This window comes from Strongylocentrotus purpuratus, unplaced genomic scaffold, assembly GCF_000002235.5.
Source record: "Strongylocentrotus purpuratus isolate Spur 01 unplaced genomic scaffold, Spur_5.0 spur5_contig_840, whole genome shotgun sequence".
In the NCBI taxonomy this organism is placed as follows: domain Eukaryota; kingdom Metazoa; phylum Echinodermata; class Echinoidea; order Camarodonta; family Strongylocentrotidae; genus Strongylocentrotus; species Strongylocentrotus purpuratus.
Genome location: NW_022145547.1, coordinates 564,314 through 584,319, shown reverse-complemented (window position 1 = coordinate 584,319; position 20,006 = coordinate 564,314). Strand labels below are relative to the sequence as shown.

Genomic DNA, 20,006 nt, shown 5'->3' with positions numbered 1-20,006 from the left:
AACTATACAACTATACGACTATGCAACCATACAGCTATAGAACGTATGTAAGGTTGTTACGTTTGCGGGCCGAAATGCCATAATTGCAAACAACCATACATCCATTCAGCTTTATGGTTGTACGGTTTCAACCAATCACAATGCAGGAAACTATACAGCCATGGCGGCGAGAATGTCTGTATAGTTTTATGCCTGTACGGTTTTAACCAATCATAATGCAGGAAACTATACAGCCATGGCGGCAAGAATGTCTGTATAGTTTTATGCCTGTACGGTTTTAACCAATCATAATGCAGGAAACTATACAGCCATGGCGGCGAGAATGTCTGTATAGTTTTATGGCTGTACGGTTTTATCCCATCACAATGCAGGAAACTATACAGCCATGGCGGCGAGAATGTCTGTATAGTTTTATGGCTATACGGTTTTGATCACAATGCAGGAAATTATATAGACTAGCCATGCATCGCTAAACTTATGCAATTAAGGCAAAGAATTTGTTGTTTAACCGAACGATATTCTAAAAAAAACATACAAATATTACTCCCCAACTTGGAAAAAGATGGGCGAATTGCACCAGTTCATGCATTTCAGTCCCATTCATATAAATTCATCCAGGTCCAACTGCAAATGTCCACCAAAGTTTAATGTTCGGTTAGGAAAGGTACAAATTAATTAATTTAATTTATTCGTGCAGTTGATAACAATGTAGGTCCTCCACGTCATTAGGAATAATCATGTTGTAGTCTATATATACATTTGCCGATTGGTCTGTTGCTTAGAGAGAGATCTAGACCCTATATACCCTAGACTAGATCTAAATAGACCTAGGTCTAGATCTACAGTTGCCGATTTAGGAAATTAGATCTAGATCTAGACCTAGTCTAGTATTAGTAGATCTAAATAGGAGTAAATATAGGCCTATAGTCTACTAATATTTCTATAATAGACCTAGATCTAGTCTACTAGAGTAGATCTAGGTCTAGTCTAATAATAGTCTAGATCTACTATTTACTAGTAGGTCTAGGTCTATGTATAGTAATAGTCCACTAAATTAAATAGAATAGTACTAGGCTAGACCTAGTAGTAGCAGTACTAATTAAGCACTAGATCTAGGCCTAGTACTAGTACTAGTACTAGACCTAGCTATCACCTAGTCTAGATCTAGGTCTGGTCGACTACTAGTAAATCTACCACTAGATCCAATATTATTTAGTACTAGTAGGCCTATAAGATCAATTTTTATTTTTATTTATTCCATCATTGCTTTGCTATGTTCAGCATTCAATGGCTTTAGAGGCATAAGTGTCGGCTAAATTCAGACATTCTCACCGCCATGGCTGTATAGTTTCCTGCATTATGATTGGTTAAAACCGTACAGCCATAAAACTATACAGACATTTCCGCCGCCATGGCTGTATAGTTTCCTGCATTGTGATTGGATAAAACCGTACAGGCATAAAACTATACAGACATTCTCGCCGCCATGGCTGTATAGTTTCCTGCATTGTGATTGGATAAAACCGTACAGGCATAAAACTATACAGACATTCTCGCCGCCATGGCTGTATAGTTTCCTGCATTGTGATTGGATAAAACCGTACAGGCATAAAACTATACAGACATTCTCGCCGCCATAGCTGTATAGTTTCCTGCATTATGATTGGTTAAAACCATACAGGCATAAAACTTTACAGACATTCTCGCCGCCATGGCTGTATAGTTTCCTGCATTGTGATTGGTTGAAACCGTACAACCATAAAGCTGAATGGATGTATGGTTGTTTGCAATTATGGCATTTCGGCCCGCAAACGTAACAACCTTACATACGTTCTATAGCTGTATGGTTGCATAGTCGTATAGTTGTATAGTTGTATAGTTGTACAGTTTCCTGCGTTCTGATTGGTTAAAACCTTACATCCATTCGATGGATGTATAGTTGTATAGTTGTCATCTTTATGGCGCAATCCGCCCGTCATACACGTGCGTTTACTATACACATCATAAATATAGCTAGCTGTCTGCTATGTTTCATGCCTGCAACGTGCGTGAACGTGTCTGTATTTCGATAAATGCGACAGAGTCATGTCGAAATACAACCGAGGAAGTAACATTTTTGCTGGGTTCAGATCCTTAGGATTTGTCTGCAACAATGTGCCACATGGAATGCGCTACCATGCCAGATCAAAAGACCATTATGTGATCACCGCCATCGGAAAAGCCTTCCACACATACCGGGTCAGTATTTTTTTTTGTTACTGTAGTCCCACGTGTTTATTTTTGAGATGTGTATGTGGACCTTCGTGAGCCAATATAATTTGAAAGAGGACCATTGACAATGACATATAGACAAGTCTCATAAGCTTATCATATTATGAAACGCCTTGGATGGTATCGTAATTTCTGTCAATTCAGCAACAAAGTTGTAGCTAGGCCTAAATCTAATTTAAACTAAGCAAGCAAGCAAAACAAATCAAATAAAAAAACGACCTCGCTTTTCACAAGCCAAGAATCAAGATCTTTTTAAGTTTTTTTATTTTTTGGTCTGTGGTGAACACTGTTGATTATCATCAGGTCTTAGTGGGAAATATGTTACAAAAACATTGAGATTATGAAAAGCGAGTAGACTCTAGGCCTAGAGTCTAATTTGAAAATGGTGACGTGCCATCGGCATCGATAATTAAATCGTAAATCCACAAGTCAAGAAATGTTTTAATTTCAGGAAAAGTAAGGACTGTGTTTTTTTTCTGTTTTTACAATGCAATTAAAGATCTAATGATCTTTATCTCATATTCTGTCTTCAGGTATCCAAGTTGGCAATCGTCGCAGTGAGTAAGTATTACAAAATTCGGAATTGGAAGGCAGAGAGAAAGTAATGCCCAGCTTCTTTTTGTAGACCATCCTATTTCTTTTAGCTTTTCAGAAATATCTTAAATATGTAAGAGACCTGTTTCATTTTTCACAAAGAAAGCTTGACAAGAATCACATCATTTGATTATCTGTTTGTGGCCTTATTGATGTGTACTTTTTCAAAGATAATAACTTTGATTATCAAAAAAATATTAGTTGTTTGCCTGACCCAACCACTTTTTAATATAAATTTGTATGAAGGTGAGTCACATTTTATAATTATATCTAGCCACTGTATTATTAGAAATAAAAAGCATACATGTATGACAATGCCTTTCTGTCTCTAGTTATTGACATTGCATGATTGCGCTTCCTCAGAATTGTGTATAGTTGATTGTTTCACATCCTAAATCAAGACAACACTTACAGTTGATGATGTTTCCATTTTACCTGACTGCTAAGGAAGCAAGTACATGTATGTTCTTGAAGTTAGGCAGCAAGTGGACTTATGACTGGAAGCCTTATTTGAGGGACTTGGGAAATGAGGATTAAAACCTTACCCATGGGCATTTTAATTACGCATTTACTTCTGTGTTACAAGACTACTGCTTTTTCACTTCACTGTCATATCTATTTTCAAGAGGTTTTTTACTAACTCATGGTCATGAAAGTGTTAAAAGTTAAATACACCAGACAATATTTTATCACTGCAATAACTTAACAAATATGGGCTCAAGTATATTTATGAATCAGCAGGAACAGATTGAATTCAGAGTTTGGATTCATGGGGTGGATGCTTAAGGTTACAGGATCATTATGCAATGAACGTACATATACCTGTGGAGGCATATTCAAGACTGGTAGTCTCATTCATCTTGTTTTGCCTAATACTTGTCAGGTGACACCCATCCAGAAGACATCACCTGTCTGGTTGCTGATGCCTTCCTAGCTTACACTGCTTGCAAGAATGTAGTACGAGCATTCACACTTGGACAGAAGGTGGGTACTTCTATCAGGGGAGGTGTGCTAGTATTTTATTCCAGACAACTGTGTATCCTGGCCAAATGTGAAGAAATTATTGAATTTCTAATGATTAGTCCCTCTGAAACTAGTATAAGCAAATTGTGTAAGTAGCAATAAAATAAGCATACTCAACTCGTCCACATAGAGCTAAAGAATGTAGCATTTGAGGACTTAAGATGTGTGGTCGTATCAGATAGAAAGGTAGAGAAGGATTGTGGAGTCAAATGTGTGATTGTAATTCTTGAAAAATCCTAAAGACTTGGTAAAGCCAAATGAGATTTGTATTGTTAAAATATATAACTTGTGTAAAATTTATGTAGACTTAAAACCAACCAGTGTATCTACAAGACTGACATATACTATAGAATTGAAATTTAACCGTCCATCGCATCAGCTTCAAGACTGACCCGGGTCAAACCATTAGTGTGAATGCTGTCCCATTTTCATATGGTATCTTTCCATTTTTTATTTAGGTTGTTCATACGTACAATGGTCACACCTCTGATGTCCATCTTTTGCTGCCGTTTGGTGACCATCTCGTTAGCATTGATGCAGACAGTAATCTCAAGATATGGGATATCCAGTCAGAAGGTATGCCATCACAAGTACAAGTTTTTTGTCAAGAAATCTACATTTAATAGTGACGTAGAGAGTATTTTATTATTGAAAAAACAGTATCCTTCACTTTGATTCAGTTTACTTTGTATATCCTTGCAAAGAAACTTTGTCTACGCTTAATATTAAGGTGTATGCCAAAATTAGTATGTCGTTACTAAAAATAGAAACGAACACTTAATTGAACAATTTTTGTATATGGATTGACATGAGTAGCTCTTCATATTAAGGGTGAAGGAAAGTCAGAGTGCATTATTTGAATGTAGTAAAATATAGTTTTTGTTTATCTTTGTTAAAACTGGCCTGGTAGGAGCTCATACCCTGCTTCTGTTGATACACCCTGTATAGCTAGAACACACGTGGAGGGTCAAATAAATTTGTTTACAATATACATCGGAAATCAAATTACCTCTTGCTATATAAAACTTTCATTTCTTACCCCTAGAGCTGTATTTAGATCTACCGTTCGACAACAACATATTCCGAATATCAGCTCTGATGCACCCAGCTACATACCTCAATAAGATATTATTAGGAAGTCATCAGGGTGGCATGCAACTATGGAATATCAAATCAAAGTAAGTGTTGTTTCTTGTGTAATTGAATTCAGTTTACTTTTAGGGAATGATTCAGGTAGTACATGGTCATGGAATAGGAAGAATTAAATATCCCAAGTTGAAGTAAATAAAATTAGAAATGATTTGGGTCCTTCTTGATTATGTCTTGTAAGTTGTATGAAAATTCACATTTCCTACTTGTGACATTGTTCTTTTCTTTTTCCTCGTGAGCTCAATCCGGAACAAACAAATTAATTATATAAGGGGTACAGCATTTTCTATTCATAAATATAAATGAAAAATCCACTTAACATATAGCGTTGACCAAAGATTATTTGTCCGAACTGCAATCTGGCTCTGCAAATATTCTAGATGTGTTTTCATGCTCTTAAATATCACTTGTTTGTATGAAAGTCCTTTGAAATATATTGACATCAATTTTGCATATCATCTTTTGTAGTAAGTTGCTGTATACTTTCCAGAACTTGGATTCTCCAATAACAGTCATCAAGCAGGTAAATGCTAAAATTCTATTTGAAGTAAAAGACAATTTCCTGTTTTGTTTTCAAGTTTGTGGCGGCACTTTTTTTAAAGAAAATCCTTTCCATATTCCAGGTTAAGTATACCAGAGAAGAATACATGTTTTGGTACGAAAATTGTTAGATAAATAACACTTTGCTCATTATATGACTATATATTATCAGGGACTTGTCAGAAATAATTTAGAGATGCCTATCTGTTAAAAAAATTACCCATTGCATCACCTATTCAAATAGGTACATTTTATTATTGCACCTTATCTTTATCTTCTTACTTGAATAGGTGGAGGGGGTGGCATGTTGAAAGTCAACGTCGTAATCTTCAAATCATTATTTGATACCTTATCATAAATGGCAAAGCATTTCGGCTATATTTAGTTTGAACAGTCTTGAGCATTTTTATGACTTATTTGTTTTTGGTTGTTCCATTTTCATACATTCAGTCTCCAGCAGTTGATGTAGTAGCTGTAGGTCTCGCCAATGGAAAGATCATTCTGCTCAACATCAAGTATGATGAGACGATTGTAACTTTCACCCAAGACTGGGGACCTGTCACAGATATCGCATTCCGCACAGGTACTTTTTTTCTCTCTTCTTTCCCTCTCCTTACCCTGACATACATACATACAGTATTAAGATAGTTTCCATCTGTGGGCAATAGACACTAATTTTGTGGCATGCATTGTTCCTTATTATATTCTGCCTTTTTTGTTTATTCCTCATTTCTCTTCTCTTTCTCATTCTTTTTTTCTCTTGTGACTGAGAGAAGATTCTTATTCTGAATATTGTATGACGATTGAATTTCATTATGTATGCTATTATTTCAAGGTTATGGTCAGTAACTTCCTTGCCATAGTTCCCCCATCTGTCCTTCATTGTCAGTGCTGTTAATTCCAAACTGCCATGGAATATTGAATTTACCAATTCATTACCTTCCTAAACACTATTTAGTTGTGTCCAAGTGATTTGCACTCCCCCCCCCCCCATATTAAGTGCCACTGACCTAAGCCTGTTCACTTCTAAAACATTTACATCATTTTTAGATAACTCATCATAAAACTATAAATTCACCTTTTGAGCAACCAAATTTATTTTGAGCATCAAGCATTCATGTAAAAAAAGGTCTCTTTTAGTTCTTACTTGTCCAATGTTTGTGCTGCTCACCCAAGAGCAGCAATATCTCATTTTTTTACATTAATGATAACTTCTTCTTCCCTTTCTCTGTCAAGATGGTAACCCTATCATGGTGACTGGTAGCACAGCAGGACATCTTGCCATCTGGAACCTTGAAGAGCGCCGCCTACAGGCCCAGATGAGAGATGTTCATGCCGGAGCCGTTGCTGCTGTGTCGTTCCTCACCTCCGAGCCGATTCTTGTGACCAATGGTGGTGATAATACTCTCAAGGTAAGTCTCTAAAGGGATCGTTTAACAATGTTAAATCTCGCGGTAGAGGTTTACGGTACACCATGTGTAAAGTCCTAGAAGGACTAAGGAAAGTGGATAGAAAATAGAAGTGAAATAGAAAGGCGAGAAAGTGGAGGTTGGAAGGAAGAGTATCTTTCGGAAGTGAGTATAGTCCTATAATGTTAAATCTGAGATACACGGCCCTACGTGTTATCAGTGTCTGTAATATGACCTAATATTGAAGCCCTAAAAAAAATTGCGCTTCAAAATGATCAAGAGGTGCCTCAAAAAAGTTTTTTTAAATGAGTGACCCGTTTTACCATACTCGTTTTCCCCAATAGACTGTAATGTTATGAAAACCGTTTGGCAAACGGTTTTCAAAATTTGTAATTCCAATCATAAATATCTTGAAAATCAGACAGGCCATCGCTTGTAAAATTCATTGGGTTCCTGACTGACCTAAAGGTATGTAATTATCATTGCAGCATGAGCTAAATCCAGAATTTTTATTTCAGAATCTGAGACAAAGTTACCGGATCCCTTTAAGCTCCTGACGAACTGTGATATTGGAAAGAACTGTCTTATTATCTTATTCTTCATCTAATATCAACTTTAGCTAGACCACTAATAAGGGTCACTTCCTTTCTGGCTGCAACCTACCAAGCAACCTTTTATATTTATTTGCTGTACCAAAGTTTATACATTTCTTCTTTTCTTTTTATATAACGATGTATGGTTCTATGTATGTATGTTACTTTTGAATCGCTTTTGTTGAATAGAATTGAATTGAACATAATGATCTTCGAGTGTGTAGGGTGAAATAATATTAAGCATTTTGATGAACATTCAACATGTATTTGATAAGAGTTATAGAGTATGAGAGTTTATGGTGTTCTTTTAGGATACTAGGATTGTACATACATTCAACTTGTTCCTATTTTCTGTCTCCCTATAATGAAGGTATGGATATTTGACCAACCTGATGGAAGTGGACGAATCCTGAGACTGAGGAAAGGCCACAGTGCTCCACCAACCAGCATCAAGTATTATGGCAAGATGGGCAAAAACATTCTAAGTGCAGGTTGGTTCAGAATGTGTTTTTGTCACTAAAATGCTATGCTGATGGTGAGGATGATGATGATGATGATTTGGGTAACTTTGGAGGTGCATAGAGATGTTATTTCATGACGTATTATGCGCTATACAAGAACTGACCTATTATTATTATTATTATTATTATTATTATACCATTCTATATTTGTAACAGTCAACAGAAATGCAGTAATATTCTTTTTACCTTACAAATTCATAGTGATACTGAAGATTTTCAATTCCCAATTTTGAAAGCTTCCACTATCCTTTATGAAAAGGTCATTGATGTGTTGCTGTTTAAAAAGAATCTTCTTCTGGAGCATGAGGGAAGAGTGATGGAAAAGAAGAAAGTTGATGATGATGAAGAAATTTGAATTCATTGATAAGGTCAAAATGGCACACTAAAATCATTCTCCACGGTCCATTACATGCACAACAAAGACCTTGGTGTGGCAGCCTATGACAAGGCTCTCGGGAAGAAGGAAGATATACAACTAAGGAAAGAGAAATACAAAAATGCTGATAAAATGAATTGAAATTAATTATTTTGCATTTTGTTGATTGATCAGGTCAGGATGGTACTCTGAAGTCTTTCTCCATGGTCCACGACAAGCACAACAAAGATCTGGGTGTAGCAGCCTATGACAAGGCACCAGGGAAGAAGAAGGACAGCAAGAAAGGATGGAAACACATGAGGCCTATCACATGCTTTGCTGCAGGTGAGGTCAAAGGTCAATCCATGATATGATGGGCACTCCTAATTTTTCACGAGGAAGTCAAGTTTGTTGGTTATTTATAAGATATTGGCAAAGTTTTTCATCATTTGTATTGCAAGTGGTGCTTTACATTTTATGAATATGTACACGGTAATTATGATATGATTTCATGAGATTTCTTGTTTTCATCATAGTCATTCTGAATATTCTTCATTACTGCATATGCTAATGTAATATTTTTGTGTATGACAGTGACACAAAATGTTTGTGAGTTGTAGTTTTCACAGTAATCTACCCCAACTACTTACAATGATGTTCATCTGTGCATTGCCAGCTCATCTTCAGGACTTTCAAGATTTGAGATATCACAACAAACCTTTGAATTTGGAAAAAATAAAAAACCCTTGCAAAAATGACCGCTTGTACAGGTTTTTTTAAACTGCAAGATTATTTTGGAGGACTATTTGTGAAAAGTATATCAAAATTGAAGAAAACTGCTTTTGTTGCCTCTATAGAAACAAGTCGTGAGAGTGACTGGGATGGTATCGCAGCCTGCCATCAGGGTACATCCATGGTGACGACATGGAACTACCAGAAGAGCAACATGGGCAAACATAAAATCAAACATGATCGCTTCAAAGGAGTACCCGGTGTCCAGGCAACGGTAAGGGCTCTTGGTCATTTACAGAGAGGATCTAGAATTTATTGGCTACAGATTCAGTACCTTGACTGTCGTATTGTTTTGGAGAATATATTATATGTACCGGTATGTCTTACCTGTGACAAAACTTGACTGTGGCAGTCCATTTTACCAAAGCAGTCAAGGAGTTCAGCCTCATGCTGACGAAAAGCTCAAATTGTCATTCGCTTTTATATACATGTTACTTTTTACTGTGGTGTTGAAATGAAAATTGGTTGAGACTCATGGAAGTTCATTCAAAGGATAAGCAGTCATAAGGGAGACATTGTCAAGCTTTCTTCTAAATGACATTTCAACTTGCAGAGGAATTGGATGTGGGGGAATAAAGCAGTTGAATAAGAATAGAGTTATTTGGAGCTAACATTTAACAATTTTGAGTTTAAACTTTTGAATGCGTATTAATGATATGAATCATGTAGATGAGTTGCAATAGTCATGCTTAAATATATTTGATGCAAATACAAATGATTGATAGTCTTTTTTGAGTAAGGTAAAAAAATTGCATTATTCCTTTGTTGTATAGGCTGTGGACATATCATCATGTGGTAACTTTCTAGCGGTAGGCTGGAGTACTGGAGATGCAGACCAATACAACATTCAATCAGGGATTCACAGAGGGACCTATGGTGACCCCAAAGGTAAGGATGCCCCCTCTTGCTCCTTGTTTCAGCCCTGGTGGGACTTCTAGTAATCTTATCTCTGTCACTAGTTTGTCAATATTTAATTTATTATAGTATCAGAGCTGCCAACCATTACGTTTTTCCCAGGAATGTTCTGTTTTTTTATCCAAATTATGGTAGTACGTTGTTGTTGTTGTTGTTGTTTGTTTTTTTGAAAGGCATAAATATTCTCAAAAAGAATGAAACGCTGATAATACCAACAAACAAACAAAAATACCTACTTGTAAATAAACTTTAGTTCCTATTATGGAAATAGCAGCATGAGGAATTGACATTTCTGCATTGGAAGTGTGTAGCGCGTGGTTGTAAGTTTTGTTTTAATGACTTCCTTTTTTTTGCCATCATGGTTCCTTTTTTTTGGTTCCACAAGGTTGTAGTATCATCATCATCACATTTCCACCGTCACCACCACCTTCATTACAATCTACATCATCACCATTTTTTGTAATCAATATCATCTTCGTCATCAGTATCACCGTCATCATCATCATTAACCATCATCCCCACTATCTTTACAATGTTGATCCTTTCCATCCTCTTGGGTGTCATCATAGCTTAGTCACCAAAATCACTACACTAACAAGCTGTATCAACTTTTTTTCTGATCGCAACAGTATCGTACCTCTTGCACGGAAGTTAAGACAATTTATATCTCTTTTCTTTTCTTCTTGCATCTTCTTCTAAATGCAGCCCATAATGGTGCGATCCGTGGTCTAGCCATCAACGGTCTCAACCAGGTTGTTATCACCGGGTCAGCAGATTGTCAGCTGAAGTTCTGGCATTTCAAGAAGAAGAATCTCCTTCAAAGTTTAGAGTTCAGTCTTCCCATCAGTCAGCTCCTCCTGCATAGAGAAAGGTACGCCATCAAATCTGTTTGGATCTAATCTTTTATCAAATTAGTGTGCAGAATAAAGAAGAATACTACGGACAACTGTCTCTGTTTTTACAGTCTATCACTGACCTTTGTTATCAAGTTATTGCTTTTGTATGGCAATATTAAAAAACAACTTTAGTATAGTAAATTAACAAACTAAGTAACTTTAAACTTTTCTTTTTCAACCTATCTTTATGGATGCAAAAATTGAACCTGACAATGATTTGAAAGCTTATTTACCCAACATGCATTGTACACAAATTTTCAAGCAGCTAATGAGAAATGATTGTGACACTCTTGAGAGCTTCAGCTGAGAACCAATAGCACAGATGGGGTCATCCACCATTGTCCTTTTGGGGCCATGAGATTTCAAAGTAGACTAGCCCATTGGGGTTTCACTTTAAAACTATATTGGATGTGGTTTATTCATCACTGTAAAGGAGGGGGGGTGCCAAAATATACCCTTAGATTTATTTTCTATAAGTAATGTTTTGATGTTTCTTGAAAGCGAAGTATGGCCTGTGAACGTAGTATTGACCTTTTACATATTCCATTCTTGACTTCCTCCATAGTTCCATGTTAGCTGTTGTGACAGACGACTTCACCATCCATGTAGTTGATGCAGATCTCAAGAGGGTTGTGAGAAGGTTCTCTGGACATCATAACAGAGTCACAGACCTGGTAAGTAAAGCTCAATAGATACCCTTGAACAATCTTGTGTGAGTAATGATGTATGTAAGTGTCATTTCTCTAAGTACCACTCATAGGACATTTGGTATCTGAAGGTTAAGCTGCCCCTTTTTGCTTCGTCTCTCATCAGTTCGAAATAGAAATAGGAATGTACAATACAAATTTAATGTGGTATTAGATAGGTACTGATAGAAAGGAATTCCTTGAATGCTGTGAGCGCCTGAGTTGGTAGCATAGCAGGGCCAGGATAATATTGGCGAGCCTTGAGCACCATGCATGTTGAATATGTGTGCTATAAAAATATCCAATATTATTATTATTATTTGTCAAAATCTACCATATGGACAGACTCATGATTAACTGGACACCCACAAATCTTTGATAGTTGAGATGAGCTTTAATACCTGTGGATCTGGATTGATGAAATAATACATTTTGTTTTCTTTCTTTCTATCATCAGGCATTTAGTCAAGATGCACGATGGCTCATCACATCATCCATGGACTGTACAGTAAGGACATGGGATCTTCCTACTGCAAAGTAAGTCATCCAAAGCAGTGCTACACATTCAATACACTATACTGATATCCAATAAAAAGCAAAGGTACCACTCAAGTAACCTTGTTAGTTTTGCACTGATGATTATCATTTGATTATTACATTAATCAACCAGTCCTGATATCTATTTGAAGATTTTTTTTTTGAGCAGAAGGCAGTCATTTAGATTAAGAATGCTATAAAATATAATTGTCTTGAAGTAGTTCATTGATTAGCAACATTACAATTGATTGGAAGTATATGATAGCCTATAGATGTAAAGAATTAGGTATTTTATGAATAAATTTAATAATATTCTTTTATCTTAGGTTTTCAGAATATTCATAGTGAGCATTATGATAATAATAATAAAATTAGATCGATTTACATAGTCCAGCTTATATATAAATATACTTCACTGCGCTGATGTACATGTATGTAAAAATCTTCAAATGATGAAATTTATCTTTATTCTTCTCTTTTGCCCTCATTTTCTGTTTATTTTCATTTTTTAGGTTAATAGACTGTTTCCTTGTGGATGAAGCTGTTACGAGCGTCACACTCTCACCAACCAATGACTTTCTAGCTACCTCACATGTTGACGATCTAGGCATCTATTTATGGTAAGAAATATCACAACCTTGCATTCTATGCTTGTATTACAACCATATCTATCTCAGCTCAAAAGCACCAATAAGTCATTGTAATGCTTTTCTTTTTGTTGCGCTTTTTTTTTAACCTAGAGATTCTAGCTTTCCAATAATATGTATAGTTTACTCCAATAGAAGCCATTTAGATAAAAACAAATGATATATATTCAGAGAAGTTTACAGATGACTATGGTAAGTCCATGCTGAATTGTTGATGTACATAAGTTATTTGAATATTTTTAATGTTTCCATTTCAATAGCATGTGCAAGGTGACTGGCTAGAATGCTGGGATGGAGGGTGTGTGGGGGGACATGGGTAATAATCGTATGTCAAACAGTTAGAAACATCTGTATGGATCATTAGACAAATGCAACTATTATCATTATTGGGGTGTTTTAGTGATGATTTAATTCTTATTTTCCTCAATGTCAGGTCCAACAAGACCCTGTATAGCCATGTGAGCATAAGACCTCTACCTGATGACTATGTGCCTACTCTCATCAGCTTACCTGGGACGAGTGCTGAGAAAGGTTAGTTAAACCACCTTCTTTATTACTTATTTTTTCCTAAGATTGACTGATTTTAAAGAATAAATAGGAGTCATAGCTTGACAAGAGCAAATCTTACTCATAAAGAGTCATTCAAATAAATTTTACTCACTGAATCATTTTTGTTTGATTTTGTTTCACAACTTATTTACTTCCTCCAAATTTTCAGAATGCACAATTATCCTTGTTGAGATCACAATAGACAATTCAGATTAACTTTTAGACATCATGATTAGTATTCAGAATCACCTTTTACCCTTGACCAATATCAACTTTAATCTAAGTCTATGGAAAGCGGGTTATACCAATATTAAACTACATTCATTAGTTCAGTTCATATTTGTTTTCATTCTAACCCACTAAAGGTCAAGCTACTGGAGTGGATGTTGAAGGCGGAGATGAGAAGATGGAGGAGGATGATGAGGAAGAAGAGAAGGAGGAGGAGGAGTTGATGGAGTTCAAATCACCGGATCAGATAGGAGAAGAATTGATAACCCTCTCATTGCTTCCTAACTCAAGATGGCAGAGTCTTACTCACTTAGATCTTATTAAGGTCAGTATGGGGAAAGAGTTACGACAGCAAATGCTAGAGGGTGGAATGGGGTAGAGAGAAGGGAAGTAATGTAACCCTTCTTTCATATTTTACTACATGTATGTTTCTCAAAAGTATTTTTTATTTTTTCTTGAGACTCTCAAATGGAGATCGTGGAGGGCGTATAATTCGAAACCCCAAATAACATCAAAAGTTAAATCTAAAGAAGTATGCTAAAACCAAGATAGACTCCAAAGTGTGAACATTAATTGCCCTCTTTGAAGTGATCTTTATGAGATGTTTTCTTACAAATGTAATGTATTCATGTATTTTTTTATGCTGTTGTCCTAGCTTTATACTAGTTGTCTTGACGATAACTTTGGCTAAATGTTTCACAGTCCTTGTTATTTTTTATTCTTAATTGTTATTTGTAAACAGAAAAGGAACAAGCCAAAACAACCACCCAAGGCACCCAAGGCAGCTCCATTCTTCCTACCGACAGTAGCAGGTCTTACACCCAAGTTTATAGCCAGCTCTGATGAACAGACAGATAAGGTAAGAACAGGTGCTTCTTGACTTATAATTACGGAGTCACAGCTTCATGAATGGAAGTGTAATTTGACTGAGAGGGTGCATGCTTCTACATGTATGGTTGTAAAGATAATAGAATCAATGTTAATAACAAGGTGGAACATGTTTAGTCTCTGTTAGCATACCAATATTTCATTAACGGTGTGTAACGGTGCGTTTGTCAGCGACTATGATATGATATGTCATAGGAACTATTTTTTTTTTTTTTTTTATTTGACATGTTAGGGTTATTTGCCAAAAACAAGAAATACAAGTGTATTACAGTATACCTTTAGTATATGAAAAATTATTGTGTTACTCTTGTGCATAATGTTGATTTTTTTTTTTTTTGTGTGTGTGTCCAATCCTTTTTAGTTAGTTAGTAACTATGAATTTAAGCTGTCTGCATCAGACATTCACTAATATAGATAGCTATATACATTGTACTTCAACATTCCACCTTTGGTCAAATAAAATGTGTATTTTGTCATATGTTCATAACATATGGTTATCATGACTCTGTAACTCAAATTTGGCAGCTGATGTGTATGTTGCTTGATTTTTCAATGTTTTTATTTTATTTTCCATTCTGCATTTAGCCATCATCTCACGTCCTGAACCTGTCCAACATGGAGATGAAATCTGACCTGTGTGTCCTTCTTGAGAAAGGGGCTTCCCCTGAACATTGTGAGTACATCATTCATGAGGCTTAGTGGAGCATGTGACTTAGATGAGTGGAGAGAGAGATATGAATGGTGGTGGTTATTTTACCTGGCTGCTAAGAAAGCATAAATGCTTGTAAGTAAGCAACCAGAAGGCCGACAGCTTTAGGTCCTCTCCGAGGGACCTGGTAATGAGGATTAATGTCTTACCAAAGGGCACTAGCGCATCGCCTTGGTTTCGAACCCAGGTCATCGGATTACTAGACCACTGCTCTACCGACTGAGCTATCACGCCTCAGAGTGTAATGTAGATGCAGAATCACATTGGAGTAAGAATGCACTGGAGTTCTTTTATCATCAATCTTAACTTGAAAGTTGCTGTTTATAAAACAGCTGTGATCATTATTATTGTTGTTAATCTTTCATATTGAAATTAAGATATCTCTCTTAATCGATTAAGAGCAATTATGGGGAAATGTTTTCTTTTTATTGAAAACCGTTCTTTGTGTAACTGTACTCCTATTCTCTCTATTATCTAAAGGGTATATTTTAAAAGGTATGTAGAAGTATGAATGGTAGGTGTTGTATGTTCTTTTATATATGTTTCTTGTGGAGCAACATAGGGAATAGACAATGTTGTCATGACTCCTTAATACAGCTTTCCCCCTCTCTTTTCGCATATAACTATTTATTCATACTTTGAGAAATGCTCCTCTCTTGAATGCTCCTCAGGAAGTGGAAAATGTGCATACATTGTGTGCACTGTGCAGGCAAGCCTGAATCCAATGACCAAGGTTATTGTGTGTCTGTAAAGCGCTTAGAGATATCAGGGATACATTAAGCTCTACATAAATCTCGAATGTTATGATATATTTCTCATTGTTGGATTTGCCTTGTTGGTATTTTTCAGATGATGCGGTGCTGAAGTTCCTGAAGACCATGTCTCCATCTCGTATTGACATGGAGTTTAGATCATTGGATCCCGTAGGAGGTGGTTCTGTGCTGGCTATGAGGCAGTTCATCTCATTCCTTCACCACTCCTTGACTACAGGCAGGGACTATGAACTCATACAGGCATATCTAGCCCTCTTTCTCAAGGTAATACTTAAAGCCTGTCTGCACTAGTTTAGCCAGGGGGTATTGGACCTCCTTGTATGGTCACTGACAGGTGGTTATCTCATCAAATAAGCTCTCAATTAACATTTTAAAAAAGGGGACCATGGGAGACCAAAGGTTACTGATTAGGCATTGTTTGTTATATAGAGGGTGCAAGTAGCTACAAGTAGTGCAGTGGGGCTTTAATAGATACCCTCATCTCTGGCAGTCTTAGGACGTATTTAAGCATGCACTAATCTTGCTCTGTTTCTGAAGATTTGGCATGTATTGGAAGTCATCAAATGTTGATTGCATGGAATAATATACATATTTGTGGACCATTTTTTCTTTAATAATATGAAATGACAGATACCATCAATGATCTGCATGGCATTGCAACACATTTCCTGTGGTGCAACCACATTTCTCGCGCTCTCACATTGTTATTGTGTCAACATCCAAACCAGTCTACCAATATTATTGTGAGATCTTGTATGAGGTCATTTAGGGATACTCCATGTTGATTCTGTCATTTGCAGATATTTGGCTGTGATCAAAGTTACTTTCATCCGGTACAAAATATTACAATTGGCTGCAAGAAATTTCACTTACAAGTCATAGTTTGTGAACTCTTTTTTTTCTTTTCAGAGCATGCACCTGACTACCATGTTTTTATACATTATGTTTTAGGTTTTTGGGGCCTTTGCTTTATGAATGATAGTTTGTTTATAAAATGTGAGGAAATTTACCAATATACACAAATAATTTGAACCTCATATATCGTTCAGTCTTAGATTGCAACCTCCTTACATCCCCTCTCTCACTCTGTATTCCAAATTTATTTTATCCCTCTCAGCTTCATGGTGCTATGATTGCAAGAGAATCAGACTTAGCAGAAGAGCTCTCCTCGCTAGCACAGATACAGGAGTCGTCATGGTTACGCATCCAGAGACATTTCGACCAGAGCCTGTGCCTTGTCAAATACCTCAAGAGTGCCAAAATATAATATAATATAGTGGACAATAGAAGAATTCATGATAAACTTTGGACCCCAATAAACGATAGTTCCATATGTGCTTCTTATTAATAATATACAGTATGCTGAGAGCCAGAAGGGTGTTAATGCTATTTATTTTTGTGGTCTATTGCCTAACGCCCTTTTTGTTCCGCAGGGTACAATGTGGTAATCATAATAATACCAGTCTCTTGACCTCTGATAACCTCAATTTATTATGTTCATTGTATTTGCATCATCAATTTACAAAAGAATTGCTTCTTTTTTTTTAAATCAGAAATAACTGGCAATCTTGAGATTACAAACCGCCATTAACAAATAAGTTTATATAATGGTTATCTGTTTGCTTCACAGCTAAACGTGTGATGAATGCAATATTTAAATAACAAATGGTAATGAGAATTATGAGTTATGTATTCCCTGAAAGAAAAAGAAAAATCTTTCTGTGCAGGGTAGAGAAGAGACAAGATTAGCACATTGATTATGAATATTCACAAATTTCAGATTTTAGTACTGTTGTAAAATCATATTTATTGTGCTTATGAAAGACGTGGAAGCATGAGGATACATAAGTTCTAAACTATCAAATGTGTTACTTATAGTATTCCATCCCTACAGATCTACGCTGTTTAATAGCCCTATTTGTTTGACATTATCTAATAATTTTGACTTGAATTCAGTGAGATACGTAGGTACATCACCCCCTTATCAATGAAAACAAAGTACTTTCACTGGAAATTGAATGAATTATAAATCATGTTATGCAGTATATTTGATTATTTCATATCTTGAATCAATTATGGATAAAACATTAGAACCTTGTTTTAATAATGTTCTCAAAACACAGTTTTGCTGGTCCAAATACTTTTTATGCCTCCGCCACCGAAGGTGGTGCCGGAGGCATCATGTTTTCGGGTTGTCCGTCCGTACGTCCGTCCGTACGTCCGTCCGTACGTCCGTCCGTCCGTCCCGTTTGACCGTTATCACAATATCTCAAGAACCATTTAAGATTTAAACTTAAGACTCGGGAATAGTATTTATCACCATAGGAAGACGATCTGATTAGATTTTGGAGTACGTAGGTCAAAGGTCACAGGTCACAGAGGTCAACTTATGAAATTCCTTGTATTGAGTTTGTTAGCGCGATATCTCAAGAACCATTTGAGATTTAAACTTAAAAATAAAGGATAGTATGTATCACCATAGGAAGACGATCTGATTAGATTTTGGAGCACGTATGTCAAAGGTCAAGGGTCACAGAGGTCAACTTATGAAATTCCATACATTGAGATTGTTATCATGATATCTCAAGAACCACTGGAGATTTAAACTTCAAACTTAGTGATAGTGTGTATCACTATAGGAAAACAATCTGATTACATTTTGGAGCACGTAGGTCAAAGGTCAAAGGTCACAGGGCTCATTATGTATGCAAAAACAGCTTGTGATCGCGTTATCTGAACAACCGATTGATGGATTCCTGCCAAACTTTGGTCATGTATGTATCTTGCAGAGCTGATGAACTGATTAGATTTTGGGGTCACGAGGTCAAAGGTCAAAGGTCACAGGGCTTATTATGTATGCAAAAACAGCTTGTGATCGCGTTATCTGAAGAACCGATTGATGGATTCCTGCCAAACTTTGGTCATGTATGTATCTTGCAAAGCCAATGAACTGATTAGATTTTGGGGTCACGAGGTCAAAGGTCACAGCGCACATTATGTATGCAAAAACAGCTCGTGATCGCGTTATCTGAACAACCGATTGATGGATTCCTGCCAAACTTTGGTCATGTATGTTACTTGCAGAGCTGATGAACTGATTAGATTTTGGGGTCATGAGGTAAAGGTCAAGGTCATGCGGCTCATTATGTATGCAAAAATAGCTTGTGATCGTATTATCATTAGAACAGATTGATGGATTCCTGCCAAACTTAGATCATTTATGTATCTTGCAGAGCCAATGAATGGTTCATAAGATCAAAGGTCATGGGCTCATTATGTATGCAAAAATAGCTTGTGGACGCATTCTCATTAGAACTGACAGATGGATTACTATTTAACTCAGGAAATCTTGCAGAGCCAATGAACTGAGTAGATTTTAGGGTCATGAGGTCAAAGATCAAAGGGTCATATATGTTTATGAGAAATTGCTTGTAATCACGATATTCTGAGAACATGTTAATGGATTACAATTGAACTTGAATTTGAAAAATTTCTTCCGTTTCGGTTTGTAAAATTACTCTATGACGGAGGCATCATTTTCGACTGCGCGCAGTCGAATTCCATCTAGTTTCTCCCTATTTTTAGCCATGATCTGCTGTAAAACCAGAAAATTAATTGACCTGGAATTTATCGGATTGTCCATAGTTCATGTTTTTTTAGGCAAGATATTTTCTTAGACTTGCTAAAATACAATGTTGAAATTTAGAGGCATAAAACGTTCATGAATTTGGACCACTTGAAAAGGTCATGATAGTTTCTGGCGTAACAGTAACAAGATTTCTCAAATGTATCGAAAGGAATTGGTAGGAAAGGGAACCCAGTTTTGAAATCCACACTCTCCTTTTAGTTAGTGGCTGCTATAATATCAGAGGTCAAATCCTGTATGTAATCGACCTATTATGAAATTCAGCAACCATCCATTCCATTTCAC

At 36.3% G+C, this 20,006-nt stretch overlaps 1 protein-coding gene across 1 annotated transcript; it reads left to right on the top strand.

Annotated features, from left to right (window-relative positions):
• Positions 1–2,004: 2,004 nt before the first annotated feature.
• On the top strand, positions 2,005–17,724 carry LOC574987 (WD repeat-containing protein 36). The gene is made up of 22 exons (XM_030988470.1): positions 2,005–2,238; positions 2,805–2,832; positions 3,749–3,849; positions 4,347–4,464; positions 4,934–5,066; positions 5,506–5,560; positions 6,028–6,160; positions 6,814–6,989; positions 7,950–8,070; positions 8,651–8,800; positions 9,313–9,467; positions 10,021–10,135; positions 10,868–11,033; positions 11,624–11,732; positions 12,202–12,281; positions 12,794–12,901; positions 13,362–13,459; positions 13,843–14,030; positions 14,448–14,564; positions 15,179–15,266; positions 16,152–16,339; positions 17,193–17,724. The coding sequence occupies exons 1-22, from the start codon at positions 2,086–2,088 to the stop codon at positions 17,340–17,342; spliced, it is 2,730 nt and encodes a 909-aa protein (XP_030844330.1). The 5' UTR covers positions 2,005–2,085; the 3' UTR covers positions 17,343–17,724.
• The last annotated feature ends 2,282 nt before the right edge of the window (positions 17,725–20,006 follow it).